Source organism: Lotus japonicus, chromosome 6, assembly GCF_012489685.1.
Source record: "Lotus japonicus ecotype B-129 chromosome 6, LjGifu_v1.2".
In the NCBI taxonomy this organism is placed as follows: domain Eukaryota; kingdom Viridiplantae; phylum Streptophyta; class Magnoliopsida; order Fabales; family Fabaceae; genus Lotus; species Lotus japonicus.
This window is the reverse complement of record NC_080046.1, coordinates 51,786,029-51,807,165: the sequence shown is the minus strand read 5'-3', so window position 1 is coordinate 51,807,165 and position 21,137 is coordinate 51,786,029. Positions and strand designations below refer to the sequence as shown.

The 21,137-nt window shown below is 35.8% G+C and overlaps 2 protein-coding genes across 2 annotated transcripts; one reads left to right on the top strand and one right to left on the bottom strand.

Moving 5' to 3' along the window:
- Positions 1-4,653: 4,653 nt before the first annotated feature.
- LOC130725993 (UDP-glycosyltransferase 43-like) lies at positions 4,654-6,469 on the bottom strand. The gene has a single exon (XM_057577193.1). The coding sequence runs from the start codon at positions 6,263-6,265 to the stop codon at positions 4,862-4,864; it is 1,404 nt and encodes a 467-aa protein (XP_057433176.1). The 5' UTR covers positions 6,266-6,469; the 3' UTR covers positions 4,654-4,861.
- Positions 6,470-17,295: 10,826 nt separating this feature from the next.
- Positions 17,296-17,741, top strand: LOC130723629 (cytochrome c). The gene has a single exon (XM_057574738.1). It carries the CDS (start codon positions 17,307-17,309, stop codon positions 17,646-17,648), a length of 342 nt encoding a protein of 113 aa, XP_057430721.1. The 5' UTR covers positions 17,296-17,306; the 3' UTR covers positions 17,649-17,741.
- The last annotated feature ends 3,396 nt before the right edge of the window (positions 17,742-21,137 follow it).

Sequence of the window (21,137 nt, the reverse complement as noted above, 5' to 3'; positions counted from 1 at the left end):
AAACCGACTATTTTAGCCCGAGTCCGATCGACACCGACTGATTGACATCTTTTTCCCTCAAATCCATCTAAATGGTTCACAACTTCATATTACCCCCACTAATTACTTTGTTGTCTCACTTGCCTCATTCCTCAAACCTTTCTCTTCTCTTTAACAATCATAAATCTGAATGAGTCCATGAAAGCTTGTGAGATTTTGTTTAAGAGTTCTTTCATTCAGATAAGTGAGATCTATCCAAGTAAATTTTCATTATATATCTCTGTCATGCACTACCAAGGCGGAGCCAACTTCGTAGTGCCGTCTTTTTTTTATGAAATATTTCTAGATTAACAACCCGTATGAACCTACCCGAAAAAAGCGTGACACAAACAAACCGAATCCGAACAACCCATAGCCACTAATCGGTGGCGGATTTGGTGTTTTGATGTTTTTCACCCGATAAAATTGACTATTTTGACCCTAGTCTGATTGAAACTGACCAATGGATAGCCCTAAGATAATCAAGGGAACATTTTAATGTTTTATGGGAAAAAATATAAAATAATAGTTTTTTAATACATAGACTATGAATTAGGGCTCACATTTTTTTGACATACACATTAACAACAATTTTGAATTGTCATAAAAACTTGTGCCAATTAAAATTCGCTACTAATGCACAAGTCGAAATATGTCGGCAAATATGTATGTTAACCAATCATTTTTCACAAAATGATAAGTATGAAACACAATCCATGTTTCGGGGGTCAGACCGTCCACAATGGACCTTTGAATATTTTTGACAATCTAAGACAACATTCTCTCCTCTCACCTAACATTCTCTCCTCTCACCTACCTTAACCCTCCTAATCCCATACCAACCAACCACCAATCCACCACCACTGTCATCCATTTTCCTCCTTCTCCAACTAGTGTCATCGACCATTGTCGCCTCAATTGCCATCAAGCTTCCACCAGATCTCTGCATAAAAAAAAACATAGGAGTAAGCTCTCAGTCTTCTCCAAGAACAATTGCAAACAACTCTGCATCACCTAGTTTACATATACCCTTAAACCAAAATCACACCCTCTCATATTCCATAGCCGCCAACATCAAACCGCAAATTACCACATTATTTCGTCGAACACTCATATCATGGACATCCTCTCTATAACACCAACCCATACCGCAAGCAACAACTTCACCTATTCGTGGCTACCTCCAAGAACCAACACGAACAAATCTGTATCGCAACTCTCTTTTTGTTCTCTGAGCTTCTCAACACACCACCTTACATTTATGACTAGATATTTCGAGCATGAAATTTGTATTTTTATGACTGAGTATTTGCGTGTAATTTATGTATGGTTAATCTTCAATACTAAAATTTGATATTATATTATAATTTGTGTTAAACCTAACTTACCTTAAAAGACTAATTTAAGGTTAAAAATTGTACTATATATAATATGTACGTGCAAAAATATTTTGCAGACTAAGTTTGAGCCATGCAAGACCTGCCATGAGTACATGACTGACCTATTTAGACCCAGAGCTTCAATGTTATCTTCAGACTTTCACTCATACAATAGTAAATTGACATCAAATTGAACTAATATAATACAAGTCCGATTAGGAAAAAATTCATTAATGCGTGATACTAAAAGTAAAAGAACATCATAATTATAACCAATCAACAAAGTAAAATATTCCAGACATGTTTAACTATATGAACATTAGTTGAAGCCTTTATTTTCTTCAGTGGTAACGCACTAGCTATGACATGTGCGCAAAGGCAATGGAGCACTTGAGATGCCACCGTCTCAGTCATAACTCATAATGTGACCATTCTTGGATCTGTAAGAGAACCAAACGAGTAGTAAAGTGAGTCACGGGCATGCAAAAGAAAGAAAAGAAAAGCGATAAGAAAGATATTTGAAATGTTGGTGGAAATATAATGTGTAAGAGTTGGCGTAGGGATTAACATTTCATCTTTTAAATAAGTGGTTGAAGATCGATTTAATTTTTAACTTTTGTGAATGAAAAAAAAACTTATTAATTAAATTTCTATTGCTTAATACACTAATGGTGTAGCGAGAAATTAATCACACTAATGTGTGGACAAAACAGAACAAAAGGAGGTAGAAAGAGAAAAGCCACCGCAACGGGAAGAAAAGGCTTGATATCAAACCTTCCATCATTTTCTCACTAGGCCCACACTCGGAATTATTTCTCTTAGCCGAAAATGTTCCTTTATCCAAAGGTGAGAAAAAAATACTAGTTTTGTTTCATGACACCTTTTTTTTTTTCAAAAACAGAAACTCATTTACGAGATTTCAAAAATGAGACAGAAGACTATTGAAGAGGATACAAAGCATCCACCCCAAGCACAAAAAACATACCCAGCTAAAGAATCAGCTAATTTGATTGCAAAGACTTCCCAGCAATGAGTATATGACACTACAAATGACTAAAATACAAGATTTGATTTCTCTACACCCAATCCTAAACTAGGTTGATCCTTTATCTTCTCAAGCTCACACATGAAAAGAAGAAAACAAAAGCTTAACTCAGTTTTCCCATCACCATAATAACTCAGTACTAAACTAGGTTGATCCTTTATCTTCCCATCACCATATATTAATTATAATAAGCAATGTTGTTTTATCATTTTTAATTTAAATAATTTTTGGATCGAAATTAACTCATTATAAAATAATGTTGAAAGTCATTGAAAAATGAGGACTAATTATTAATAATGTCTAAAATAAATATATCGTAAAAATATAAGGAATTGACTAATATAAAATACTCTAAAAATTAGTAGCATGTTTTGATTTATTTTCAATTTTCCTAAATAATTTATTTCCTCACTATGTAAGTTTTTTTTTTTTTTTTGAAATCCTCACTATGTAAGCTACTTCTAATTAATTGCTCATTAATTACATGATTACTTCTTCTCCAAACATATAAACATATTACAATATTAATTCATAAATATACACACACTATAACATACATCATGACACTCCGTTTGTGGCGGTTAATTAAAAACTGTCACAAACTGCACAGTTTATTTAAATCTGCAATTGTGTGATCAAAAACCATCACAAACTACTAATATCAAATTATTTCAACTGTTTATATGTTAATCGATCATTTTTTAACATATTATTGTTATAGAGTACTCTGCTATTTTGGCCCAAGAGTAGGTTCAAGTTTGGTTGGACACACCTAAAAGATAATTTTATAAGGTTTAACTAACTTAACTATTACTAACTTATTGACAAAAAAAAACTATTACGTTGTACTAACTTGACTATTACTACTAACTATGGTAAAAAAAAACATGGGATAAAGGTGTACAAAAAGCATAGTTGAAATTTATATTATTTGCCATTGAAACATTATGTCGTTGACTTGAGTCTTAGATCATCATATCCATTGCATAAGTTAGTGGTCTTCTTCAAAGAATTTGATGAGGTAAGCGTTACCTACTAATTCCTAGTAGTTGCAACGATGCAATCAAACGTGATATTTCTCTAGGCACACCAAACATGTTGTACGGACCAAGAGATGCCCGAAAGTAATTTAAGGTAGAATAATTTTCACCTCTAAATTAGGCTTTGGGTAAGTTAGGTTTAACTCAAAAGTACAGAACCTAGCATTTAAAACTATCCATATATAAACCCTAGAGCTGGGTATGCGGTTAGACCGCCCCGCATAGGCCCGCCCCGCGTAAGCCCGCACCGCGTAGGCCCGCACCGCGTAGGCCCGCATTTAAACGGGCCTCTATTACGCCGGTCCGCCCCCGCCCCGCGGATAAGCGGGCTGGCCCGCGGGCCACAAGCCAAATTAAAAAATAATAAAAATGAAATTTAAAACTAAATTAAAAATATTTTTTTCATTAAAAACCTTATAAACGCCTAAATTAAAAAATAAACTGATTTTTTTTTCCAAAGTTGTCAATTTTTTTCTCAAAAGTTGTCAAATAAATGACTTAAATTTTTTTCTTTTGTAATGCGGTCCAGCCCGCAAAACCGCGGTTCAACTCGCATGAACTCGCGGGTTAAGCGGGCCAGACCGCGTAGGCCCGCTTTTAAACGGGCAACCAATCACCGGGCCACAGCCCGCGCGGGCTGCGGGTTAAGCGGGCCGGCCCGCGGGCGCGGGCCAATTCGCCCAGCTCTAATAAACCCTCCACAAATGTTCAGTCATGTGTTAAGATGTCTTATATTAACTTATGTGCTTAAATAGGTCTGATACATGCATGGTAGAACAATTCTAACCTTTAATCTAACTTTTGGGCCGGTATAAGGTGAGATCTAGCCTGATTTTAGTAAATAGTAAACTTTGAATCAAACCATAACTCCTAGGATTAATTTACGTACCATGCTTCAAATTTCCATTCAAGAACGAATCCCCTTTAAGTATGGTAAAATTATCCTCTCATTGTTTTGTCAGAGTGGTAGGACATTGTCTAATGCCACCATCATCAATCGATCCATTCGGGGACCAATCTTATCAATTAGTCGTTAAAGGGGGTTCTTGGTATGCCCCTTGTGTCGCAAAAGAACCTGATTCTCATTAGCATCGTTTTCTCTTTGGTATCCATTGATGACCTTTAAGCATGTGTCCCTAGCAGCTATAAAAAAGAAGAAAACGCAAGGGAATTTATATAAACCTGGTCAATGACCATATCTTTTCACTTATTGCATTACAAAGTGTTTATGCGCGCATGTGAACATATATATGTACAAACCCATGGCAGGGTACAGGCCCATATAATTATACAAACCATGCACAAATATGAGCAAATATAAGACTCAAGAGTGTAGCCCAATCCAACTTATTAACTGTCTAAATTGTACCCAAAGAGCTTCATATGCATGGGTTGGTCAACTCTTGAATAAGGAACACAAGGTTACCGTAAGATGACCCATTCTCAATCAAGGCCATCTTACACTTACCACTCATCTCCATCACCTTTCTCCTGATCTCATCACTATCGTTCATCAGCAACCTCACACCCTTCTCAACCTCCTCCGCCCGCACCAGATCCCCACCCGCCCTATAATCCAACCTAATCTCCACACTTAAACCCAGTTCCTTAACCATCTCAAATGCATTCATCTGCTGCTCCGCGTACACTGGCCATGTGGCAATCGGCACGCCGTGCCACAAGCTCTCCAATATCGAGTTCCACCCGCAATGTGACACGAACCCACCAATTGCCACGTGGGCCAACACCTTCATCTGCGGGACCCACCCGCAAACCAAACCAATCCCCGTCGTTCGTTCTAGAAACCCATCTGGCAACACATCCTTGTAATCTTCATAGTCCCTTGGGTCCGATAATTGGGCCTTCGGAGGCTCGCGCAAAGCCCATAAAAACCTCACCCCGGCCCGCTCAAGCCCAATCGCAATCTGCTCGACCTGGCTTGGTTTCAGGCTTCCCATGCTACCAAAGCATAGAAAAACCACAGAACTCGTTGGCTGCCGGTCCAGCCACTCCATGATCTGACCACACTGGACCCAGTTCGGGTCCCATCGGGCCGAACCGTCAAGGTCAAGAACAAGCCCAATCGCGTAAACTGGTGGCAACCGCGGATCATCATGGAGTGACCGAAGCGCGTAAAGCTCAAGCTCATCAACAGTATTTACAACAATGCCCTTTGTCTCCCTGTACCTTCCCGCATGGTATGAAACCCAGGATCTCGCGTCTCCAGCATCCAGAACCAGGTTCGGTAAAACGGGTCGGGGCAGCGGGTTTCTGAAACTCGGAACCACAAACTCAGTTTCCGATTCCATAGCTTCCGATGATGGCAGGTGGAGCGTGAATCCGAGGAAGCTCGCCGGCGAAGCGAAGAAGAGGTAGCAGGGGACATCGAGCTCGGCGGCGATGTCAATAGCGGTGGTGGTGAACATATCAACGAACAACGCAGCGATTCGGACCGAATCGGAAGTTGACTTGAGGTCAAGCAGTGCGCGTTTGATGTGGTGGTTATGTTTCTCGATGAGGAGGTTGATGAAGGCGAAGGAGGAGCGGTACTGATCGGGTGCGGGCGGGTCCACCGGAGGGAGGTGGAGGAATCGGAGATTGGTGGCGGAGGAAGCGCGGGATTGGGCGTAGGTGTTGACGAGTGGTCGGTGAGGGATGGTGATGATGAGAACGGTGGCGGAGAGATGACGGTGGTGTTTGGTTAGGAGGTTGGCGAATTCGACGGCGGGGATAAGGTTTCCGAGGGCGGGGGTAGCGATGAAAACCACCTCGAATGTAGTCATGGCGGCGGAGGGAGTGATCAACAGTAGCTGATCAGAGATTGAGGAGCATAATTGTAAATTAGTAATAAGATTAAGTGACAGGTCATGAAAGTTAGAGACTCATATCATCGTTAATTGAAACGTGTTCTCATTTTACAATTATGCTTTAAGCGGTGAAAGTGATTTCAATTTACACCTTCTCATTGAAACGTGTTCTACTTCATTTTCTGATGTACCAAAAAAAAAAAAAAAAAAGGGTAAAATACACTCCCTTCCCTTGAGGTTTACTAATATGACACTCAGCCCCATTCTTAATTAAAATCTACACTCCACCCCACCAACTCCACTAAGTGCTTATCAAAAAAAAACCAACTCCACTAAGTTAACTACATCTTAAAAGATGCTCACAGAATATTCTCTTTAATTCCAAACTAATAGATTTAAATTTTCAAATAATAAAAAAATCTTTTATTATTATTTTTATTTAAAAAAGTTTAAGAAATTTACGATTAATATTTTTATAATAATCTATTTTAAACTTTTTACTGTATTATATGTTGACGAAAGTTGCAAATATTCTCACAATATAATTTATAATATTATATGACTTTTTTCTTCATAAAATTCATCTTAGATTATATAATTTCAAGATATATGAATTATATTTTAATTTTATATTGGTACATTGAAAAGATAAATTGCAACTGCCCATACCCAACTCATATATCACCAAGCTCTTACCACTTGAGTTATCATTGGAGGACATACAACATCATGTGATTGAAATTACTAAGAATTTAAATCTTTTTTTTTAGATATGAAACTATACCTCATTCAGTTATTCTAGTAGACCAAGCACCTCACGTAATAATCATCTGTTATTTGTTGCATTTCGCATTTTATTTGCTAAGATAATATTGCATGTTGCAAGTGCAACCAATCTATGAAGCTAATAATATACTAATTGAGAAGGTGACTAGAACAATCATAAATTTGTTTTTGGGCTTTTCATTGGAATAAATATCATCTAATTAATCATGAAATTTTGTTAGTACAATTAATCATGAAAACAAGTTAAAAGAAAAATAGAAGTATTTGTTTAGTCTAAATTTATATTTGTAAACTTAAATGTTATTGATATTCCTATACAACATTGTGAAAATATTTAATTGTAAATATCTTAAACTTTTTGAAATAAAAAGTAATAAACAAAATTTTTTAATTTTATTATTATTTAAATATTTAAATTTATTAGTTTGGAATTAAAGAGAATATTCTGTTAGCATCTTTTAACATGTAGTTAACTTGTTAGATTGAGTGGGGTGGAGTGTAGATTTTGGTTAAGAATGAGGCTGAGTGTCATTTTGGCAAACTTAAAGGGAGGTGAGTGTATTTTACTAAAAAAAAACGTGTTCTACTTCAGGCTTGTGGTATTTTTGAAATTTAGAGACTCTAATTGTGCATTCGTGCTAACTGGGGATTAGAACGGTAATTAAGTCTAAAATTTAATAATTGCAAATAGTACTAGTAATACTAAATAATGGTATTTTAGTAAAATTATACGTGAGTAACTGTCATTTTACTTTTTTTTTACAACAATAAGCAATTCTTTGTAGAATTAAATAACCGTCACAACCATTGCCTGCAATTGTTTCTTTCAACCGTCAAAAGAAATATGCAAGTACCATAATTTCTATTTTGCCGCATATTAAAATGCACTTTCAATAAAATTAATTCACCCTTGGAAAACATGCAAGTGTTTCTTTCTTTACATTTCTAGTGGCTTAATTGGTTTCTACTTTCTGCACTCTTCTTTTCCTCCATATATATATATATGCCTCTAACATTCCCACAAGCAATCCATCACCATCTGAGAGTTTCTCTAAAATCTTTCATGCTTTCCAAAGATCTGTTCACACGGTGACCATGAATCTTGCGCTTGTGTTCTGTTTGGCTGCGGTGATGAACAATGTTGTTACCATGAGCAGTGCTCGCCAACTGAATAAGAATCCATCAGATGATGAGAAAGGAGTGAATGTTGTTGTTGATCAAACTGCTGCTGCAGATCCAAGCAATAATAAGAAACTTGATAAGAACCGGCTTCCATTAATGGTTAACATTCCTTTTACGCCGTTTTTCTTTCCAGTTCCATTTATGCGTGTTATGCCAACGTTTCCGCCACTACCAATCCCTTCCCCAACTTATTATATGCCATCAGCTGAAGACAACATCCCTGGTGTTGTACATGTTCCTCTCTTTCATGTTCCTGCTCCTCCACCTATGTAACCACTTCCAAGGGTGTATGTATAATTAGCCAATATATTCAGACATGCCATGCTAGGGTTACACTCTCTTGCATGAATAAAGTTGTTGGTCATGTAGTGATCAATAAACATATATATGCAATATTTTGTTCTTTCTTATCATTCATGTGTAAGATCAAGTTTTGATCTAGTAGTACAACTCTATGTTTTGATGATTACAAGTTAACCTTTTGATATGAACAATTGTGGTACTCTAACGTGTTTTTCTGAGTGTGCTATTTACAGGCTCTGACCTCAACTCAATCTCACACAAATCAGAAGCACTGTGTATAAAGGGTAACCCAAGCAACGCTTTCGCATTCACCATGTTCAGTATGAACAGTGGAAAAGCTTCAGAAGTTCTGAAGCTATACAAACTCTGATGTGGACTCAGTCGCTAGAAGCTCTGAAGATCCAGAAGTTCTGATAACCAAGAAACACTGAAGGTTCAGATGTTCTGATGGTGTAGAAGACTCTGAAGATCCAGAAGCTGAATAGTGGAAACTCTGAAGTCCAGAAGCAAGAAACTCTGAAGGCCATGTTCTTCCCTCTGAGTTCAGAATCAGAAGATACAATGGTCAGAGGATCTGTGCTTTCCCTCTGACTCTGATCAACCGGCTTCACAAGTTCCAATATGAAGTACTCCCCTGATCAGAAGTCTCCTAGGTTAAAAGGTCAAGTCGCTATCCAAGTACAAAAGCAAGTGTACCTTCCTGACGACCTACCTAACGTTCTCAGCCACAGCAGAAGCTGGATTTTCCAGAACTGCCCTCCAACGGTAGCATTTCCCATGCAATGCTCAACCCTAATCCTTGGAGTATATATAGAGGCTGAAGATTGAAAGAAGCGGCGAAGAAACTAAGAAGAAAGAAATACACACGCGCAAGACATATTCAAAATATTCTAAGCTTTCTTTCATCTGAAATTCATTGTGTTTACTATTAGCTTTTTAGAAGCAAATCTCTTGTAAACATTTCTTTGATAAACAGTTTGTTTAGTTCCTTTAGGAGATCAAGGTTGATCGGATCCTAGAGAAGACTAAGAGAGTGAATCTTAGTGTGAGCTAAGTCAGTGTAATTGTTAGTCACTTGTAGGTTTCAAGTGCAGTTGTAACTCTTACCTGATTAGTGGATTGCCTTCATTCTAAGAAGGAAGAAATCACCTTAACGGGTGGACTGGAGTAGCTTGAGTGATTTATCAAGTGAACCAGGATAAAATCCTTGTGTGCTTTTCTATCTCTTATCTTTAGCACTTAAGTTCTCGAAAGATTTGCCAAAATCTTTAAGGTGGAAGTTTTGTACTGAAAACGTTATTCAAACCCCCCCTTTCTACCGTTTTTCATACCTTCATCATGTTGTTCTTTTTGTCTTGTATCTTGGCTGAGCCTTGTGCTCACTGTACTGTGTTTTTCTTCTTCAATAAAATTTTGGTTTTCTAAAAAAATAATGAATGAAGTATGGTGGTGGTGCTAAGTGAAAAACTTAGATCAAGCCTGTATATATTTTTGCTAAATTTAATTAATAGAAGTACTAGGTGTACATCAAGCTTGTATATATGGTTTACGTTTCAAGTTTGTTTTAGTTGCTTATGAAGTACAATTACTACAACATATTTAATTTTACGGCTACGCTCAAGTAACTATTGCATAAAGAAAAAATATTGTTTCCTCTTTTTTTTTTTTTTGTAAAGCCAAATGAATATATTAAACCTTCTACAACGCTTCTATGAAACAGAGGAGAGCACACGTTTTTCACCGATGATGACGACGTCTTCGTGGACGGTGATTGATAATCTCGTGAAGCCCTAGCTCATTAGGGGTTTCCTACTATGATAATCTCTTACTAAAATACACAAGCCCCCAACTCCTCGATCTGTCCCGACCTCCATTCTCGCAAGCACGATTTCTCTTTCGCACAGAGCAGTGTTAATCTTATTCTTGCCTCTCACTGTTGGGTCGTTTCTACTATGTTAATGTCAAAGAATTAAGCTAATTTCAAGTGCACATCAGATGTTTGAATTCATGGCAATTTTCTAAATGAAGGGGTTATTTGTGGTTGGGGAAGATGAAACAGTGAAAGAAAAGAGAAGAGAGAGAAATGTGCGTGTTTGACTTAGAAAATAAAATTGGTATTCTAAGCGTTGCCTATTCATCCACCCAAGATTTAGGTGTTTAATAGGATTTGGGAAAGGGAAGGAGATAATTGGGAGAGAGGAGGGGAGAGTGTTTAGGTGCGACAGTTAATGGTGGCTACGGGATGGGTGGTCATAGTGACTGCTGAAAGGTTTGGAGACACATAGGTCTTCATCATGATCACCGTTCGGATCATCAAGAAAAGATTTGGAGTTTGAGATATTGTCACGCACAATAGCAGTGTTTTGGGAAGTAGAAGAAGGAAGAAGATGAAGGAGAGCGAGGGCAAAGCTTCTGTCGAGGAACCAGGTCATGGAGAGGTTGAAAACTTGATAGCCTCATTTTCAAGATGACAATAGAACCCCCAAAACCTCGTTATGTGTGTGTGGTTTTTTAATTTGACTTTGTATGAACATTGAGGGTTTTAGGAAGAAAACTGCACAAAAAATTTACGAACTCATCTCAAACCTATTGATCGAATTTGTAGAAAGTACTGTCTTCATATAAATTGTGGCAATTTCTTATAGTGGAATTTTCTCTCTAGTTTCATCTCATTTTGATACGTATAGCTTTTAAAGGGTTAAAATCTATAATCGTCCTTGTATTTTGAGCGAGTTTTGAAAACCGTCCCTCGTCGGAAAATTATCTGAAAACCATCCTCAGACTATTAAAAATAATTTCAACCCATCCCTCCGGCCGCCTCAGGTCCGGCTAGCTCCTTACGTGGCTGTCCACGTCAATTGGGTTAAAACATATAATCGTCCCTGCACTTTGAGCGAGTTTTGAAAGCCGTCCCTCGCCGAAAAGTTATCTGAAAACCATCCTCAGACTATTGAAAATAATTTCAACTCATCCTACAAAATGCATAGCAACACAGGTCATGAACAAGCAACACATGGTGATGAACAATCATGCATAATTTCAAGCAAATTTCAAGTTTCAAGCATCTCTAAACCCAAATCGCACACTGTCAATTCGAACAAACGAAACCCTAAAATAGAAACAAGGTAGAAACAATCCGATTCAACTCCAAAATATAAACCAACAACAACAACACACAACTCGCAAAACCAACAACAACACATGCTGCTCGCAATTTGTATTCAACACCCTCTCAACAACAAAAAACCCTAACTTTCAACAATTAAACGAGAAGGATTGAGAAAAAACCTCACAAGCTTCCTTCCCAGTTCTTCGTCGCAGCCTTGGTGTTCTTCGTCTGAGGATGGTTTTTAGATAATTTTCCGGCGAGGGACGGTTTTCCAAACTCGCTCAAAGTACAAGGACGATTATATAAAAAACAATTCCACATCGGGTCTCATTAATTGACGTGGATGGCCAATTCAGCGATTGCCAGATCTGAGGCTGTCAGAGGAACGAGTCAACATTGTTTTTAAAAGTCTGAGGATGATTTTCAGATAATTTTCCAGCGATGGACGGTTTTCAAAACTCGCTCAAAGTTCAGAGACAGTTATAGTTTTTAACCCTTTTACCCAATTTAGTGACCGAAGAACAAGCGGTTGAATGAATTTCGTTTTATGTTGTTTGGACATGTGACTTGATTTATTCACACTCTTCTTTCTCTTTTTCATAAGCATTAATGATGCATAGAAATTAAGAAAAGTTAATGAAAGACGATTTTGGAAAATCAATATTAATTGAGAACAATTTTGCATTTAAGTACTTTAGCGAACTTAAAAAGAAAACTAGTTTAACGAGATTTTTTTTTTGGGTAAGCAAAATTATATTTATAGAGTACTAGGGCACTCAACCCAAATAATACATATATAGTTCGGTACATAGGAAAGAAAAAAGAACCAAAGCAGAACGCTGGATAAGAATGGAGAACGGAAAACAGGGTAGGCAACTAGGTAAATTAGTTTTTTGGTTCTTATATATAAATAGAACCAAAGGTAGTATAATTTTGATAAGTGTTACTCTTAGAGTAAATTGATCGATCCTCTTTTGTTAATTTAAAATTTACACCTTTTAAGGCGTACGTGACACTGATTTCAATTGAGTTTTGATTCATCTATACACTCTCATTTTCACATACATTCTTTTCCTATATATCTTTCTCTTACTTTTATATCAAATTATCTATTACATCTCTCACATTCTCTTTTTTATTTCATTTCTCTTATAAGAAGGAGGTCTGTGAAGAATGTCAACAAATACTTTCAATTACTCCCTCCGTTCCTAAATAACTGACATTATTTTTAGCTAAATTTTGTTCCTAATTATCTGTCACTTTACAAAGTTCAAGAGAGCATTAATTATCCTTTACCAATTGTACCCTTCATTTATTGGTGGTAGAAAAGTTGAAAAAGTTAGAATTAATATGAGAGATAAATGGTATAGTAGGAAGTTAGATTGTAATTTTAATAAAACAAGAACATTAATTGTTATTTTTTAATACTTGTGCAACAACCTTAAAATGTAAGTTATATAAGAACGGAGAGAGTTTCTCTTATTAACTATGCCACCTTCAAAGTCAGCCACTTTAATAGAGTATCAACGGTTGAAAGAACACGGTTCTCTTTATCCCAACAGTGAACACTCTATTAAATAACCGTCACAACATCATTAAAATATCTGCATGCAATTGTTTCTTTCAACCGTAAAAAAATGGTATGCATACGTGCGTGTACCACATAATTTCTATTTTGCCGCATAATAAATATACTTTCAATAAGATTAAGTCAACATGTTAAACTTGGAGTTGCTAACCGTAATTTTTCTAAGGATTCACCACATGCAAGAGCTGTGTTTGTTCCTTAATTTACATTTCTAGTGATTGGTTTCTACACTCTTCTTTTCCTCTATATATATGCCTGTCTCTAACATTGCCACAAGCAATCCATCACCATCTGAGAGTTTCTCTAAAATCTTTCACTTTCCACACATTCCAAATAGCTTCTAGAGGATCTCACACGGTGACCATGAAACTTGTGCTTGTTTTCTGTTTGGTTGCAGTGATAACCAATGCTGTTACCATAAGCAGTGCTCAGCAACTTAATAAGAATCCATCAGATCATGAGAAAGGAGTGAATAATCCTGCTGTTAAAGATCCAAGCAAGAATAAGAAACTAGAAAAGAACCAGTTTCCATTATTCAACAACCCTTTTACGCCGTTTCCCGTTCCAATTCCATTTATACGTTATTTCCCAGGGTTTCCACTTCCAATCCCAATCCCTGCCTCTGGTCGCACTCGCACATCCCCAACGTATTATATGCCAGTTGGGGTTGAAGACAACATCCCTGGTGCTGTACATGTTCCTCTCTTTCATGTTCCTGCTCCTCCACCTATGTAACCACTTCCAAGGGTGTATGTATAATAAGCCAATATATGCAGGCATACTCTTGCACGAATAAAGTTGTTGGTCATGTAGTGATCAACAAACATATGTAATATATAAGAATAATGAATGAATGAAGTATGATGCTTGGTGAAAAACTTAGATCAAGCTTCTATGGTTTAGGTTGCTAGTTTGTTTTAGTTGCTTACTACTCTACAACATTTTAGTTTTACAACAACATCCAATAAAGAGTCGCATATGAAAAAACTTGTTTCCTTAACCCTTCCGCAGCGCATTTAAATACGTGGTATTCTGAATCTAATCAGGCGCAATAACCTAATCATACACGAAAGATTTAGTTGTTTATTAGGATTTGGAAAAGGGGAGAACATTGGACCCGCAATAACAACCCGGTCCCGTCCTACATAGACCCGTCCTAAATTGGACCCGCATATTGTCGGGTTTCTTTGGGTCTAGGGACGGGTTAGGGTCTAAGAATTGGCACGATTAATATTTAGGGCCGGGTTATGGTTAACTAAAACCCGTCCCTTGTACACCCCTAATGAGAACAACCCTCTCATAATTAAGTTAAGCCCTCAAAACCACAACATTACAAACCAAAAAATATCCCTCACCTTGAAAGATACATCTAACGCTAGAGCCTCGTTAAAAACTTCTTTATGTAAATATTTAATATCACTCAAAATTAGTAATTGATATTTAATAATTAGCATTGAATTAATTTTAAAAACTTTGGTTGTAACATATTCTATTGATTTGAGTTCTCTGTTTTTTGGTTTAGTTGCAGAGGGGCTGATTTATCATATATCCGGTTGTAAACATTGATACTTAGTTTTGGGAATATTGTCCCTAGATGTTATTCTATATTTTAATCATAAGTAATCATTAAAAACCAATTTAATAATTTATTCAATAATTTGAAAAATCTCAAATGAATTTGAAATATTTTAAATCAATTAATAAAGTTTTAATATAAGTTCTAATTAATAACATATTTTTTAAACTTTTTTTTATCAACAATGATATAATTTTAACTTTAAAAATTATAAATAATTATCATTTTAATATCGTAAAATATTATTTAGTAAATCTTAATTTATTCAACTTTTATTATAATTATTGTTCTCTGTTATGCTTCTTCAAGTTATTTTTACTTCTATGTAATAGTTCAAAAATCATATTTAAAGAATCTTTTTCAAATATATAATACATACATTCGATATAGTAATAATTAAATACCTTATAGAGACTTTTTTTTTTAATTTTCAACTATTTTTTCGGCAATTTATATTAAAAAGTATTTTTTATAAGTAAAAAATAGTAATAAGTTTTATTTGTTATTTTCTTAAACTTTCTCAACTTATGATTAATAACTAAAATTAAAATAAAACATTAGTAAAGAATATAAACAAATTATTAACAATGTATTATTATCATTAATGTAAAGGTAGTAAATTTCAATTATTACTAGATATAATAGCCGTGCGTTGCACGGGTTTATTTACACTTTTTTTAATATAGTATAAAAATTATTAAAGTGTAATTAAATAACCAAATATCAAAAATATTTTTTATAATAAATATAATAAAAAACCGTGTTGAGACATCAAAATAATAGTTTTGGTGTATTAAATTGTTCGTACTAAAGTTCTCTTTGTGTAAATAATTAATATTACTGAAATTTTATTTGAAAGTAATATTACTCAAAATTAGTAATTGATATTTAATAATTAGCATTAAATTAATTTTTAAAACTTTGGTTGTAACCTATTCTATTGATTTGAGTTCTCTGATTTTAGGTTTATTATTATCGTTTCAATTGTAGAGGGGCTGATTTGTAATATATCCGGTTGTAAACATTGATACTCAGTTAGGGGAATTGTCCTCAGATGTTATTATTCTATTTTTTAATCATAACTAATCCTTAAAAATCAATTTAATAATTTATTTATTTAATAATTTAAAAAATCCAAGTAATAAGGTTTTAACATAAGTTGTAATAACATATTTTTTTATACTGTTTTTACACTTTAGCCTTTGCTTTTCCTTTTTTTTCTTTTTCTATTTAGCTTTTGATGTATTGTTTTTACTTTCTTTGTTTTTTACTTTTGTATTCCCTTTAGGGAGTTTGAACTTTTGCCTGTTCCAAAAGAAGATGTTCTCATGTTTTTTCTCATTAATAATATTTCTATTCTATTGAAAAAAAAATTATTTAACTTTTGTTATAATTATTTATTTTTTCAAAAATAAAAGTAGTGGCAATTACAAAGTACAAAAGCCTTTTGTTATAATCATTTTTATCTGTTATGTTTCCTCAAGTTATTTTTACTTCTATATAATAGATCAAAAATCATATTAAAGAATCTTTTTCAAATAATACATGCATTCGATACAGTAATAATAAATACCTTATAGACACATTTTTTTAAATTTTCAACTATTTTTTTGACATTATTTTTTTTAGAAAGATAAAAGATATATATATATATATATTAATATAGCAAAACGCAAGAGAGAAACACTCTCAAGTCGCATTATTTATTAATAAATTTTTTTTATAAGTAAAAAATAGTAATAAGTGTTTTTCTAAATTTCTCAATTTATGATTAATAAATAAAATTAAAATTATTTTAATTTTAATTGATAATTATTATTAACATTTAGTAAAGAATATAAACAAATTACTATTAACAATCTATTATTGTCATTAATGTAAACGTAGTCAATTTCAATTATTATAATTTTTAAAAAATTCACCTCAAGTTGTAATGAATAATTAAAATTTAAATATTTAATTTTAAATAATAGAAATTGAAAAGTTTTAAATTTTAATATTTACTTTTAAATATGAGAAATTTTACAATTAATAATTAATATAATGAATAATAAATTGGATGTAGTTTATATTTTAGTTTTCAATTTTATTATTTAATGTATTTAATACAAAATAAATTTATTATTTATTTATGTGTTTAGTGTTATTTTTTCAAGTCTGCTTTACATATGTATTTAAATATATATGAGATAGTTATAAATAGAATTTTTTTAAATTTTGAAAGTACTAAATTATTTATTAATAAGTATTGTTTTATTATTAATTTTAATTTTTAAGATTTGTCAAATGCAAAGCTCAAGTAAATTTTATGTTTATGAATGCTTTTATTATTTTATATAAGTAGTTGAATAGTTTTTTATAATACAAAAAAATTTAGTTTTTTAATTTATTTAATATTTTTAGTTATTTATTAATGTATTTAATATAAAGTTAGTCTGAGTTGTTTCTCGAAGTTTCTGTGTCGGCTTCTCCAATGGCGTCATTCGATGAGGCACCACCCGGAGACACCAAGGCTGGTGAGAAGATCTTCAAGATCAAGTGCGCGCAGTGCCACACCGTCGACCAAGGTGCCGGTCACAAACAAGGACCCAATCTGAATGGTTTGTTTGGAAGGCAATCTGGCACAACTCCTGGATATTCCTATTCTGCAGCTAACAAGAACATGGCTGTGATTTGGGAGGAGAAGACCTTGTATGATTACTTGCTTAACCCCAAAAAGTACATTCCAGGGACGAAGATGGTGTTTCCTGGTCTCAAGAAGCCACAGGATCGTGCTGATCTGATTGCATATCTGAAACAATCCACTGCACAATGATTGAATTTCCACACATTCAGCTTATCAATGTGCTTTTGGAGTTCTGTCGATTTAATTTTTTGACATTGGATTTTCGGCAAATAAAGTAGACTTGATTAGTTTTCAAAAAAAAAAAGAAGTTATTGGAGCTTTTTAGTTTAATGCATTTAGTGCATGCAAAAACTCAAGTGTGTTTTACATATATATATAGATAGATTTCCCTCATGTAGTAATTAATAATTAAAATTTAATTTAAAATATCAGAAATTGAAAAGTTTAACAAATTCTATTGTTTAAAGCATTTAATACTTATATATCAAGTGAGCTTTACATATATATACTAGATATTATACCCGTGTGTTGCTCGGGTTTACTTACAATATTTTTTGACATTATATAAAAATTAAAATAATTTTCGAAATTAAAATTAAAATAATTTTTATTATAAATATAAAAAATTTGTGTCAAGATATTTCTATAAATATTATTATAGTTCTTTTTTATAAATAATTAACATTACTCAAATTTAATTATTAGCATTGAAATAATTTTAACAATTAAAAAAATTATTTATTTAATAATATGAAATTTTTTTGAGTTAATTATAGATTTTTAAATAACGAAAAAATTAAGTGTTCTGGGAATGAACATTGAGGATAGAGATAGTACCTAGAGAGTGGAAAAATGTGCTAGAGAGAATGAGAATGAGAGAGAGAATGCTGAATTTCATGGGTTATTTCATCAAATGAGCAAAAGTCCCTTACAATTGGTAACTACCTCCTATTTATAGAGCTTGGACACTACCTATTGGGCCAGTTGGACCTCCGAGGCTGAGGCCCAACTTAAGGCCAGTCCCTCGCCTCTGGGCGGGCCAAACCCTGGGCGTTGCCCCTCTAGGGGCTCGCCCAGTCCACTAGTCCACAAGACACCGAGCTCGAAGTATGAGAGCTGAGTGTGTCTTTTAAATGCTTTTACATGCACCCTATGGTGTGCTGGAATCTTAAACTGCCAACATGGCTTAAGGAAAAAAGAAGAAAACTACATCGCCGACATGGCGTAAGTGAAAGGAAACAAGCATTTTTAGTCGCCCAGTCCACTAGTCTTGGCGAGCAATCCAAACCGGCAAGTCCACAAGTCCACAGGCGGCGGGAGCGATCGCTTTGCGCTGACGATTAGTTGGAGTAGGCGAGTGTCTTTCGTCGGCGAGCTAGGTGACAGGTGTTAGTCATGTACCGATCATCCCAGTGTTGGCTGGCGATGGCGGCTAAACTTTATTGGCGACACCATTTGTCAGGCAATGACATTTAGTCTTCATGGCGGCGAGGCCTTTCGCGCTTCCTCTTGTTTCAAAAACCTTTCAAATCTCTAACTGCTCCATGTGATGCGTCAGTTACGCCAGTTTTCCCCTTTCTCCGCAACCGTCACCTCACTCCTCATAACTGTCCCATCATGCGCAGTAACTCCCCATTACACGCGACCCACTTCCCAAAACCATCATGACTTTCAACCTTCCACACGCGTCCAACACGCGTCACCCTTCCAGCTTCCCCCCTTTGCCTATAAAAATCCTTCTTCCCTACAATCATCCCTTTCCGAGACCTCTCTTCACTTCCCTAATCGCTTACCAAGCTCCCTCTTCCAACTTTCGTTCTGGTGCCGTCGCTTTTCACCCTTTCCGCTACCCCCTCTTCACATCCTTGCCCGGTGAGTCCCTGTTTCCTTATCTCTGCCTCTTATCTCTACTCGTCTTTTCCTTTTTCTCATTGCATTGCCAAAGATGGCTTCAAACCCTAACTCCCCTAATCACACATCTTCCTCTTCTGGGAGCGACCCCGACTCTACCGCAGCCGGTGGCCTCCCTTTAGAGGTCCCGGAGATCCGTTCTTACCGACCGAAAACTTTCGCGACTTTACCCCTTCCAGTCCAAAGAGCGCCCACCCACGAAGCTATAGACCAACCCTCTGTTTTCCAGGATAGTGATCTTATCGTGGAATTCGTGAGCAACCTTGGTGGTTTATCTGACGATGATGAATTTAACGCCAAACTTAGGATTTGGCCCTACAGTGATGGGGACCGCCCCTGGCTTCATAAGGTCAACGGTGACGTAAAGAGATCCCACTTTTTCTTTGCGTATGAATATATGTTTGGCGAGCTTGGAGTCAGACTACCCTTTTCGCCCTTCATCCAAACCGTTCTTCGCGACATTAATGCGGCCCCTTGTCAACTCCATCCCAACGCCTGGGCCTTCATCCGGTGCTTCGAGATCTTGTGCGCCGCCGTTGGCACCGCCCCCTCTCCCACCAGCTTCTTCTACCTCTACGATGTTGACCCTAAGTCCATCAAAAATAAAGGGTGGATCTCCCTAAAGGCCTGAGCCGGCCGTAAATGCCTGAACCCTCATAAGAGTAATGCGAAGTCCTCCTTCGCCCGGCGATATTTCCGCGTGGCGGTTCACCCCGTCTACCCTGAGGCTTTCACCCTTAGGGACGATGAAGGTATGAAAAACGGTAGAAAGGGGGGGGGGGGTTTGAATAACGTTTTCAGAACAAAACTTCCACCTTAAAGATTTAGACAAATCTTTCGAGAACTTAAGTGCTAAAGATAAGAGATAGAAAAGCACACAAGGATTTTATCCTGGTTCACTTGATAAATCACTCAAGCTACTCCAGTCCACCCGTTAAGGTGATTTCTTCCTTCTTAGAATGAAGGCAATCCACTAATCAGGTAAGAGTTACAACTGCACTTGAAACCTACAAGTGACTAACAATTACACTGACTTAGCTCACACTAAGATTCACTCTCTTAGTCTTCTCTAGGATCCGATCAACCTTGATCTCCTAAAGGAACTTAAACAAACTGTTTATCAAAGAATTGTTTACAAGAGATTTGCTTCTAAAAAGCTAATAGTAAACTCAATGAATTTCAGATAAAAGAAAGCTTAGAATATTTTGAATATGTCTTGCGTATGTGAATGCTTCTTCTAGCCGCTTCTTTCAATCTTCAGCCTCTATATATACTCCAAGGATTAGGGTTGAGCGATGCATGGGAAATGCTACCGTTGGAGGGCAGTTCTGGAAAATCCAGCTTCTGCTGTGGCTGAGAACGTTAGGTAGGTCGTCAGGAAGGTACACTTGCTTTTGTACTTGGATAGCGACTTGACCTTTTAACCTAGGAGACTTCTGATCAGGGGAATACTTCATATTGGAACTTGTGAAGCCGGTTGATCAGAGTCAGAGGGAAAGCACAGATCCTCTGACCATTGTATCTTCTGATTCTGAACTCAGACGGAAGAACATGGCCTTCAGAGTTTCTTGCTTCTGGACTTCAGAGTTTCCACTATTCAGCTTCTGCAACTTCAGAGTCTTCTACACCATCAGAACATCTGAACCTTCAGTGTTTCTTGGTTATCAGAACTTCTGGATCTTCAGAGCTTTTAGTGACTGAGTCCTCATCAGAGTTTATATAACTTCAGAACTTCTGAAGCTTTTCCACTGTTCATACTGAACATGG